This window comes from Hippocampus comes, unplaced genomic scaffold, assembly GCF_001891065.2.
Source record: "Hippocampus comes isolate QL1 unplaced genomic scaffold, H_comes_QL1_v1.1 scaffold51, whole genome shotgun sequence".
In the NCBI taxonomy this organism is placed as follows: domain Eukaryota; kingdom Metazoa; phylum Chordata; class Actinopteri; order Syngnathiformes; family Syngnathidae; genus Hippocampus; species Hippocampus comes.
This window is the reverse complement of record NW_017805497.1, coordinates 2,587,666-2,600,299: the sequence shown is the minus strand read 5'-3', so window position 1 is coordinate 2,600,299 and position 12,634 is coordinate 2,587,666. Positions and strand designations below refer to the sequence as shown.

Genomic DNA, 12,634 nt, shown 5'->3' with positions numbered 1-12,634 from the left:
TATATATATATATATATATACACATGTTATCACAATCAGATTACAAGTACATTTCTTAAAAAGGGGGATTATTTGGCAGCATTACACTTTCCACGCGGAGAGAGTGACGTCATTGATTATTTGCGCATTTCACCCAAAACACATCTGTTGCTGCAAGCGGCTTTGCCTCCTCCTCAAACCAAAACAAATGATTAGCTAATAGTAGATATCAAGTTCTAAACATGGTGGTGGAATTGTAAAGTGGACTAGTCGACGAGAGTGAAGAACCCTGAGTCCACCTTTTGCTGAGAAAGGCTCCAGTCAACTCCTGACTCCGCACAATATCAGTACAGAAAATATGTGGATGGACAAGAATCCAAAGTGTGACAAATCATATAATCGTCACACAAATTCCGTATGGCGGCAGCTGTTCAAAGGATTGTTCCATGCATAGGTTTTTTTTTGTTGGGTGTCTGATTGTCCTCAAGGATGAAAACAAGATGTCTTTGCATCAAGACTTGCAAGTCCATTCCTGACCATCCCTCCATCCAGCAATATTACAGAATATGATTTATAGTTCCTAAATACAGCCACGATGTACTTTAATAAGACAGGGAGCTTATAAAAGAGGACATGTGATTCAGAGCAGAACTTTGATCCTCCAGAATCAACGAAGAGCACACAATATGGTTGGGTGAGAGGCAAGGGCGTGTTCTGGGACAGATGTACAGATGTCTTGAAGGTCAAGCTTGGAAATCGTATGGGCTGTCAGACAAGATCCAACCAGCACGAGAGCCCTGCAATCACACTTTGTGAGAAAAGATATTACAAAACAGACTTGGAATTCTCCTTTTTGATGTCTGTTGCACAATTTAAAGAGGTAGTATTTATCTGCTGGAGTGATGAACAGAGACATAGAATAATGCACTGTGTCTGGTATCTCAACGAGACCGCTGAGAATTCACTACAGCTATATTTGAACACTTGATTGAACTGTTTTCAAACCGACTCTTTGTTAACTCTGACACAATTACACATTTTTCATGTGATGTGAACCAGACTTTACTTGAAGTAATTGAGCATTTTCGTGAAAGGGTGGAGTCTTCACACACGCACACACGCACAAACACACACGCACAAACACACACACACACACACACACACACACACACACACACACACACACACACACACACACACACACACACACACATTGCAGTGGGCTGTTTGACCACAGAAACAGTAGCAGAAGAAAGGGAGGAGAGAGTGATCCCTCAAGACCCCAACCTGGTTTATTGCAACTGCTCAGCAATCAAAATATAACTGGGAAAGCTATTTGGATTCACTATAATTTCAAAACAGATCTATTCATAAGTATATCTTTGCAATGTGAGAAAAGGCCTTACATGACACCTCAACAGACATCAGTGACGTGTTGAATAAACAAGACAAAAGCTCACACGGCACAAACGTTAATATTAGTACAGATAACAGTCTAATCTAAACCAAACTAGATACACACCAGTTGACTCATCTGTCAAGTGTCTGGACCAGATTCCTGTTTGAGGGAAGAAGACGAACGAGGACAGACAAAAATGACAGCGTAACAAAAGGGCAGGGATGTGATGAGAAACTGCAAAGAGAAGAAGTGCGTTGGGACACAAAGAGAAGAAGTGCGTTGGGACATTCGCATAGTGGAGTCAAGTAAGACACCATAAACTACGTTTCTCATGTCACGGCTCCAGACGAGAACACGACTCTTCATGAATCAACAGACCGGTTCAGATGTACTGAGAGTTGGGGGAAGATGAACATATCTAATTAATGAAGTGAAGCTTTACTTCCAGTGTAACTCTACCTGAAATAAAAGTAACAAGGGAAAGTTCTCTAACACACGCTTGCAGGAAAATCCTCCCCCTCTTCTTGGAAAGTTTAAGGCATACAGCATGCTAAAGCCCACCTCCTCTCCCCGGGTTAGATTTTGTTACGCAACATTGAGGTGTTCAGTCTTTCCATTTTCCTGCTCAGAAGTACACTGATGCCACCAAGTTCAAAAGTAATCGGAAAAGCAGATAATACCAACGGCCGACTTCAACAAGCAAAGGCTCAGGCTAGCGCTTGCGAGGCGAGCAAAACAAAACTGCCATGATTATGGATTATGCTTGTTAGTACAATTAACGTTTAGAGCATTGAAGCGACTTGAAATTGAAAATGTGCATGAAAGGGTACTAAATACAGCAGAAGTGAGAAAGGTGGGGGTTGGGGGGGGGGGGGAGTACCGGTAGTGGGCTTTACAAAGACAAAAGACAAAGGTGTGTTTATACTTGAAAGGTCTGAATTGGTTAAAAAAAACTAGTGTACTGTCTGTGATAGTGCAGTTTATTTGATTGAGTGAACATTGTCACCTGAGTGTTTAAAAATGTCGATCAAACACAACGGGAAGGTGTCATCACTTCCGTGATGATGAGTCACAATCGTCAACTCTGCTTAATACTTCTGCAGTCACGTCACAGTCACATTATTATAAATCAAAGGCTGTTTGTAAAAGGATTGTGATGAAATAAATAATGTAAAGAGCACCAGAAAATCTAAACTAACAAAAAAGCGAATAATTTTACTGTGATGAAAGTGAAAAACACACAGATTGAAGGTTGTGGGCTAGAAAAACAAGACCAAGCGATTGCTTCTCCACTAGTTAGCGAGAACCTGACAGTTCCTGGCTGAGAAGAACATTGGCAGCCTGAAGCAACCTCCGGAGTAACTCACCTGACATGGCCATGTGTGATTTTGTTTGCTCTTAGCCACGCATAAGGGGTCCCGTTTTGAAGATGTGGATGATGTCAAGATGGCTTTAACGACAGCGCTGTGGAGGATCCCGGCAGAATCCTTCCAGTAGTGCATGAAAGCGTCACCGAGAAGGCTAGTCTCCAAACTTTTCTGAAACATCTCATAACTGAGGAAGGTGATTTTATGACTTAATTAATTAATTTTGTACCGTTTGTTGTGTTCAGTGCCGTCACCTATCTTTCTATAGGTATGTTTTTCATGATTTAGGCTGGGCCGTTGTTGGGAAAACATCCAGTCCACTGGAAGCTGAAACGATGAAATTGTAAGCATACCGTATGGTGCAGCAGTAATGGTTTGTGTCCTGTTTTTGTGAACACAAAACATACATGGACAGAAATGGCGTGAAGCTGAGAAAATGCGCACAACTAACCTGTGCTAAAGATGGTAAAGGAGCAGATGCTGAATCTTTATCTTAACCACCCACTTCTAATTCTTTCTAGTCCCATGAACGCACAGACCAAGCACTGGTTTACCCAAACATTAGAACACACGCAAACCATGACAGTCTATGAAAAATGTAGCTGTGTGTTCCCTTGTCTGTCTGAGAGTTGCACGCTCACCGAGTACAGGAAGATGATGCTTCCAGTGGTTGACTGGCTTGCTGCACGCCAACTGGAGGCTAATGGAGGCAATGGATCACACAGGCGGACATACCCCCCGGCCCCCTCCTTGCAGCAGTGTCAGCGAGTGAAGGGATTCATCCCCTCATACATCTCATGTCATTCTCCTTTGAGTGGATCCAGATTCCAACCAGTGCAAGAAAATGAAACAAAACACATCCTTCTGGATTGTGAGAGTGCATAAACTGTCTTATGTTGACATGCTACGCAGCAAGTACTGTTGGGGATTAACGACACTCCATTGTCTCATCGGGCAACTAAAAAAAAGTTTGTTTTTGTTTTCCTTCTTGATTTGTCTAGGTGTAAAAAGGAAAACTGTTGCAGTTAAATATTTTAGATGAAACTGGAGTTGCAGGGTGAGGTGATGTCAGGACATGTGATGCTCCCAGTCGATGTGTCAACAAAGTCAAGGACTTGATTTTTTTTCCCAGACCATTTTCAGAGCTAGAAAATGGTCTGTAAACCTAGAAAAAAAATCAACTTCCAAAAAAATTTCAAATCATCGCCGTGAGTGAGGCTTCAGCAAATTTCACTTCAACCTATTAGAACTTCAGCGTAGTGAGCACAACAAAAGTTTATTTGACCTTTTTTGTATTTCAGTAGCTGAGTTTACATGCAGACTTTCTCATTCAGATTGAAATCATTCCTACTGAAGATCTTTGGTCAACTGATGACATGTGATGTCATCCATTCCATAAATCGGAACAACCACTTTAAAGCCGTATGGCACGTTAAGATCGATTTAAACATCATATAGCAAGTATAATCTGGTTAGCACAGTATTTGTGATTGTTTTACACTTATTAAAACAACAGCATGATAAAAACAAGATACAAGCAGGGATGAATGATTAATCCCATTTGCAATATCATCGCAATATGATAAAATGCGATCTGCTAATGGCAAAGGCTGTGATTTGTCTGATGATTCGAAGCTGAGCCGCCGCTGAGATATCAAGGCTGCACCTAAAGCTTGGCGCACATTGCCGTGTTGGGTTTTGACTCTCCGTGACGTCGCTCTACGCGACGCAAGATCCAATGCAACAGACCGGAGAGCACCAAATGAAGTGCGGAACGGTCCGATAGTGAAAATGTCTGGTGCATCTCAGATTTTCTGCACCTCTACTTGACAGAGTGATAGAGTATAGACAAACTCGGTTATCATGTTTAAAAGTTTCATTTTGTTGTATGCTTGATTGACCTCAAACACGTGTGTTTAGAGGACACAGGAAAAAGGGCCAACTTGAGCTGAATGAGACTGAGGCCTTGTTAACTGATAGTACAAACAGGAATGTTCAACTTCGTGTGGGCAACACGATAAGATGTCCTTGAGTTTGTTCCAGTGTCTCAATTCATGTGAAATATACCCATTGAATTAACAATGTATCTATCCATTGTTTGTACCGAGAGATGTTTTGGCCTCTGAGGGGTGTATCAGTGGGCTGGGCTGAGAGGCATGACATGTAAATGAAGAAGGGAGTGTTTTTCTGATACATCACTTGTAATTTTGTCACAGAAAGTAGACAAACACAAAGTTATCATGTTTTAAAGTTTCAGTTTGTCACTTGCTTGATTGACCTCGAAATGCTTGTGTTCAGACATCTTGCACCCAATGGAAGCACAGAGAATCAGGGGTCAATTTGAGGTGAAGGGACCCACGAACGCATGGTACCTGACCACATCTCAGAAAGAAAGATTTAACTCTCGTAGACACAGGCGCCTGTTAACTGACAACTTGGAAAGGAAGATTTAACTTTGGACGGAAGGAAGTACTCTGTAGGAGTACTTGTACGCTCCATCATGAGAAAGGGTCACGAGCCAGGTTACAGAGCTTTGTCTTTGGGGGTCCACTGAGAGGCGACCCAATGGGGGCGTCCAGGGGCGTGGTATGTAAATGAAGATGGGAGTGTTTTTCTGATGTATTACTTGTAATTTGCATACACAATCAACAAAATGGCCGGCAGAGGCTGCAGGGGTCAGGTGACAGTGGAAAGCGCACACTGAGTGGCTTCATGGAGAACCGCACCTCCTGCCGGCAGTGAAAGTTGATCTGTTCCTGCGTCGAGCCTTTGTTAACTGTCCGAGTGAAAATCTCTGACAAATTTGCATACACGATCAATAAAAAGCCGGCAGAGGCTGCAGAGGTCAGGTGTCAGTTGGTAAGCGCACACGGAGTGGCTTCGTAGAAAACTGCGCCTCCTGCCTGAGTCTGTTTGTTCAACTGTCCGAGTGAACATCTCTGACACAGAGACAGGGCAAAAACACCTGGATGAGAAACCACTATGTTTTTCCTTGTTGCCGGTGTCACCATTATATGATGGCAAACACGACACGTAATGGATGATGCTTCTGTCCCGACATCGTTGCAACAGCAACCTGTCAGGTGGGTCAATAATATGGCCCGGTCTGAACAGAGCCAGATCTCATTTAGACACTGTGGACAGTCATCGAATGTGAGGAGGAATCTGATTGGAATCAGACAGGCCTGAGTTCTGAAAACAGCCAAGAGCGGCCCGAGAGAGACAGCTGAAAATGCTGTCCCAAGTCTTTTTTGCTTAGAAAATTGCCCTGTGCGGTGACACAGACAAAAATTCAAACTATGAGAACACGAAGCAGATAGTGCAGTGTTAATGCAGACTGTGGTTGGTACCGAATGTTAGGTTTAAATGTGCACTGTTGCAGACACAATGAGTCAAGCGTAGCCACAACTAAACACTCGTGTCACGTTTGCAACTACGGCACAAGTTAAAATTAACAGCTGGGATCGTGAAGTGTGTGCAAGTGAGAAGCAATTCTTCTTGCTCACTCTCATAAGCCCCCCACACTGCTAACACAAACACAAGCCTCTTCTATAGTGCTTGGAAAAGTCACCAAGTCGCCTTTGTTCCATGTCACTGTTGTGTATTAACAGCCAATTCAACCCAGCAATTTTCTGTCTTCTGACATAGTACTTAGAAGTGCCTTTTATGCAAAAAGATCCTGTACAATTGGCATATCAGAACCATGAGAGACGTTGGGTCAATTACAGTATATGCATTTGCTTTTTATACAAAACGGGATATTGATACAACTGTGTCTCATCAGATAATTAGATTCACAATGGTGTCAGCGGTGTGTCAAAAAGAACAACTGCTTTCAACAAAACAGGGCAAGAGAAGTGAACATTACAATTCACTCCTGTGGGCTATCTTGATGGTTTTGCCTTATACATAGGTGCTCTTGCGGGCACTATGTAAGACCCACCACATATCAAGCGATGCAGCCGAAACCAAGTGAACTGTTGTGCAGTGTGCGGGAGTTTGGTAACTAGCCTTCATGAGTGGCTGACTGTTAGCCACTGATTTTGCCGAAATTCCAAACTTAAATCTCTGGTGAACGACGTCACAACACTGCCGATATAAGAGCCAATCAAAAATGCACATGAGCTTTCATAAAAACAAGTGAGCCGGCCGCCACCGCCAACTCGTACCAATATAGTACATACTAGAGTTTGAACTGATTATTGATCCTTGATGTTTGAAGCTTGAGGTGGACAATTTGCTAATCAGGTGTTTTGATCATCTCGTCTTCCAATTGACCAATTTACAGAGTTCAACTCACCCGTCTGCTTTCGTCGCTGAATTGCAACTCTCTGCGAAGCATCAAAATGCCCGGCCAACAAGGTGACACAGCCTTCATACGTCTGGTCTGAGTGTATGAATATAAGCTGGTTGCGGATGAGAAGAGCTATTAGCGTTGCTGGCTTTGGCTATTACTACTGTATTGCCGCTTGTCTTAAAATATTCATATGAGTGGGACCACATGGCTGGTGGTGAAGAACAAGCGCAGCAGCGCAAAGTCAAGCTTCATCTTTGTTGATGAAATGCTATGTCATAATGCACATTATAATAATGCACGGGCAAAAACCGCTGTGTAATAAAGAGAACTTTATTCCGACTCCAACATACGGCAACACCATGACACTTGTGGCACTTTATGACATTATGTCTTAGAATTTATTGTAGTACGGGACGTGGTCATGCTATGCTAGAAGTGTGTGGAAATACTTAACCAAAAATGAGACCAATTTCACAGTCATTTGCAAAAACAAACAAGGCTATTCCAAAATACAATAAAAGCACAAATGAAATAGAAGTAGCGAAACGGAGAACTGCTTTAATTTTTTTGAAGCCTTGCTACGATGTCTCAGCATAAAACATTATGCGATGGAACATAACACAAGATGAAACCGGTTGGCTCTTTGAAGCGGACAAAAAATGTACAAACTACATTCAGATTAATAGTGAGCTGTATTTTTTAATCATTTGGTTTTATAAATTTTTTACCTGTCCATCGAAACTTGCTTTTATGTGAAAATGGTCTGTGGAGGAAAAAAGGTTTGGGAGCACTGTACTAAGCTGAAAGATGATCATTGTTGTTGTGTATTAATAGACTTCAACTCAACTTTCATCACATTACTGTTGACGACAAAAAAAAAAAAACCCTAAAAACAAAACTGCCATTCAAGCCTGACTAAAGAGAAAGAGCTCTTGCCTAGTTGCCGAAATAGTCAGCAAAAAAGAACTTGCTCTCTACTGGGGTGGGACAATTGTCTGAAGAAAATAAATTTAAAACAAACCTGCAAATATATTTTGATAGCTAACTATCATGTGGTGAAAGTTGAGTCAAAGTTTATTAAGAGAACACGACAAAAGAAGGCAAGACAAGGCAAATATGTCACATTTCATACACCAGGCAACTCAATGAGCTTCACACATACAAATGAACAACACCTAAACACCTTTATTTTGGACAAACAAGACAAGATGAATGTAATACCGCAAGAATGTATTGTGTTTTACAATAACTCGCAACTAGATCTACACTGTCATAAGTACCTGTGGCTACAAAGTAAAGCTCAGAGATTCTGTTACAAAAATGCAAAGGTGCAGTCGATCACCGCCAACACGCTCTCAAAATATCCACACTCTCTCCTGTTCGACACCTGTGTCTCTCTTTAAGGCAATGACAATCATGACATGTTTTTACGGTTCAATGGAGTGTGTGGGGGGTGGGGGTGAACAGTACAGTATATTGTATGTGGAAAAACATTAATACAGGGTAGCATTTTCCCTAATGCAGCATGTCGACTGACATGCGGCCATAAGTTGGCAACTGTCATTTTTTTCACGGTGGTCCAATTCAGTCACATTCAGCTGCATTGCTCAGTGTGCAGCGGGCCGCCTAAAGTTCATACAGAACAACAACGTGCAAAAATGATGGAAAATAGGTGGCTTTTCCAGGTGGTGTAAGAGGTGCTAGAGCCATAAAACAGGGAAGATGTCGCATGTGAGTAAGGGTATTTCCAAATGCTGGAACAGTTTGACAAGTGAGCCTCCCCCTAGTATTTAATAAGACTACTTCAGACCCTGTCATGGATTTTATTATCTGGTGGCAGGATGCTGTGTGAACAAGGAGGCTGTTTCTGCAACACTTAAGTTTGGCTGGGTTCTGTGCAAAAGACAAAAGCGCATAAATGGCATGTCTTCGTTTACGGCTCAGCAATTTTGCAGGATATCAATGAAAAATTGGGCCTACATAGACATCCTAAAGTGAAAGACAGACAGAGGATATGTCTATGATCGGCAAGACTCACATTTCCTCTCTGAGGTTTCACATTCCTGGGATTCCGTCTTAAGACCACTGCGACCCATTTAAAACCATTCCCCATATGGAGGAGAGAAAAAAAAAGTCCGGGGCGCAGAAAGAACGGCTTTAAAGTGTGTAGATCTTATTACTCCACCTTGCTGTAATGCACTGGGTGAGGAATATATCAAGGGGACGTGTCATTCATGTGGAGTACAGTCAACATTTATCACCACACGGGCCAAGCTGAAGGATCCAATTGTAGGCAGAATCGCTCCACATTATACAGATGGCAACAGGAACACAACTCTCTGTGCCACAAACCACACACACATTGGCCACAAGCTTAGGTACACCATCCAATGCAAGATTTGATTGAGATATTTTTGCTTAGCGTGACCTAATGGGGTGACTAGTAACGGCGTGATTAGTCAATGAATACACAAGCTTTCGGCTTCTACACTATGACTTAAAATGAGAGGTGGCGATGTAGTTAATATTTGTCCAAATATTTGCTTGGACCATGTTTAATGCAGACTTGGGGTCAAATTATTATTTTATGATTTATTTACCACAAATAACAGATTGCACATCTTTGTTCATGTATTCATCAAGGCAGTGATGAATATTGACAGGCAGAACTATGAAAAGTGGATTGTGTGTCCACCTGTTGCCATTCATACAACACAATAACAGCTTTGTCTTTATCTAAACAGGCCCGAATTTCACACCGAGCACGTAATTTGACACGACTATCATTATTTTCATTAGTGACAACTTGATTTATGAGTAGGGCTGAACGATTTTGAAATATAATCCAACTGTGATCCCCCTATCCCCCAGTAATGAAGTCATCTTCCTTTGAATTTTTTTAACAAACACAAGCAATAAATGTATCTATATTACAATGAACAATAACAGATTTGTCGTTACATTTTATTGTATATAAATGTTTTGGTCGTACAGGTTAGGCTTATGCTAAAATAAAGGCAAATGAACCACAAATTGATAATCAAGACACTTCAATTTCAATTAGTTGTTAACATACTAAAAACACTGACTTAGCGTTTTAAGCGTTCATTGTGACATCACAAAATTCTACGAAACAAGCGTGATGTTAAAATTTTCAGTTTTAGAACTATCGATATTTTTTAAATGAACTCGTCTGTTGATTTTTTTTAATGAATTAGATTACCAAAAAAAAAAAAATGTTGCATTTATTTCCTTCTATTCTTCTTCAGGACAACGCTCCAAATCGACAGTGCAGAAAATGGACAAAAAAAATTATGATTCAGTTACTATTTTGGTCTGCGACGTGTTAGAAAATAGGGGTAAATGTAGATCATTATTTTCCCCAAAGAAAAAGCAGCTGGTTACAAATGTGCAATACGGATTCAACACAAAGACAGAAAGACCAGTCACGTTTCCATAGATCCTGGTATTACAATTAGAATGCAATCAAATTACCAAATGGAATGAAAATACTGTACTTCATATCACACATCACAGGGCAAATCAGGATGTAATTTCATTTGGGTTCAAAGGGGGTGTCATATTTCTGTTTATTCGTAATTTTGTGGTTTTATTATTTTATTATTTACCACGTGCTGTAATTTATGGCTAAGAAGTTGGAGGGAACAAAATCCACCTGTTGCTGAACCTAACCCTTAATTCACAAATACTACACATTACTACATGACATATTATCATCATATTGTTTTACATTGTTATTTTGTGATGATAATGATGACGACGACGAAAACCTGATGCGCTTGAAAAAAAAAACGAAAGCAGATTCGGAATCAGGCCAAAAAAATGTAGGACTTTACTTGAATTTCCTACAAATAAAAAAAATAAAATAAATAAATAAATGTGGTAGATCAGTGTAGTCTTAAATCCTAATGGGTGATTTGAAGGAATTTATCTTTGAAGACCTTGTGTGGAGTTGAAATGAAACCTTTTGTCGGTGAAGTTGTACATGGAGGACCCGTTTGCCTTGGGCCCTCAAATGACTAAATACTTCCCTGCTTGAGGAAATGTATGCATTCACTTCAGTGTCTATCGATTTGCATGCTGTTATTTGCTTTACATTTGTCGATCCTGTTGGCCTTTGCCAGGACGTCATCAGTAAAGACGAGTGAGTGATTCATTGGGTTCTTTTCAGTGCGAAAACCTATGCGTATGAATGTTTGCTCCCCGCGAGCATATATACGTCAATGCATGCGTTAGTGTTCACAAGGAGACATTCAATGTCTAAAAGTGCACGCCAGGTAAGAAATATGTGTGCCACGCGCTCCACATCGCCAGCTGACCACCAGTATTAGTTAGCTAGGGTGGCTAGCATGCTAACGCTTCACGAGCGGTGCGGGAGGGGGACAAGGGAGAGGGGAGGGGGTTTAAATTCGCTTACCTGTCAACCGCAGCTTTACTGGGCCATTCCTTCGAACTCCTTGGTTAGACATCCCCCTTGGTGTTCCAGCGTGTTGAAAATTAACAAAGCGTACGAATCATTTGCTGAGGTGTTCAAAAGGTGTCTCCCAAATCAGTCCCCCCTGCTAGCGTCGTATTAGCTTGTTGTATCACCATAGCACATCACTGGCCTGTGTACACTAGACAGAACGGCGTCACGAACGAGCGCATGGCTGAAAATGGTCATCCTTACGCGAAAAAAACACGTCAGTCAGAAAAATCCCAAATACTGTGCATGCTGCGGCAAAATGAACGGACAAAAATAAAAACCAAATCAAGTGAAAGGTTCGCCCTCCATCCGGACAAGCACCTAGGGCTCGGGTGCTTCGTAATGAGTGAGTGGAGTAGTGCAAGACAGATACAGGCACGTAAAGCATTTCTTGGTAAAACAACATCCGGTATTTTTTTCAAAATAAATCTAAACTTGTGGTATTTATCGAGAAAATATAGAAACTGTGGGTTAATCTGGGTTTTATTATTACTTTGAAACCCAAATCATAGTGTTTCAACCGTAATCTGGTTAACTTTAAAATGGTTCAAAAAAAAAAATGACTATAAAGTTTGCAATTTCTTGACAAAAGAAGTGTCATTTTGGATAGCCAGGTGAAGGATTGCCAGGTGAAGAATACAAATTAACAAGAACTGATAACTTCTGCACTTCTTTTTAGTACGTGTTCTCTAAAAATGATCAAAATTGACGAATTGAATGAATCGTAAAACGTTTGGGTGGATGGATGGACGGATGTGGATGGACGGACGGACGTACGATCCAGATGAAACACGTTTTTTTTTTTTTTTTTTGCATACACAGCAAACTTGAATCAAATCAGTTGAAATATGTCTTAAAATATAATAGTATAATGTTATTATCATATTGTCCTGAGACCCAGCCTATTAATTTGATTTTGGTAGATGGTAGACCTTTTGACTCATTTGAGCTCCGCCCGACGAAGTCCTGATTTGCTCAGTAAAAGTCATCCTGGCCTCGCCAATGATATCTCGTGTGTGTGGATGGGATCAATGGAACTTTGTTTTCATGCTGGGACAAAATGAAGACTGCAGCAAAACACAACTGTCTGACCAAGACAAATATTA

General features: G+C 41.1%; 1 protein-coding gene across 2 annotated transcripts in view; it reads right to left on the bottom strand.

Annotated features, from left to right (window-relative positions):
• Window positions 1–11,892, bottom strand: part of LOC109519824 (E3 ubiquitin-protein ligase SMURF2-like) — a 48,854-nt gene extending 36,962 nt beyond the window's left edge. For both annotated transcript variants that reach the window (XM_019876596.1, XM_019876598.1), the window contains exon 1: window positions 11,481–11,892. In XM_019876596.1, the coding sequence (XP_019732155.1) occupies window positions 11,481–11,532 (52 nt within the window). In that variant the 5' untranslated portion in view covers window positions 11,533–11,892. The remainder of the gene's footprint in view (window positions 1–11,480) is intronic.
• Window positions 11,893–12,634: the final 742 nt, after the last annotated feature.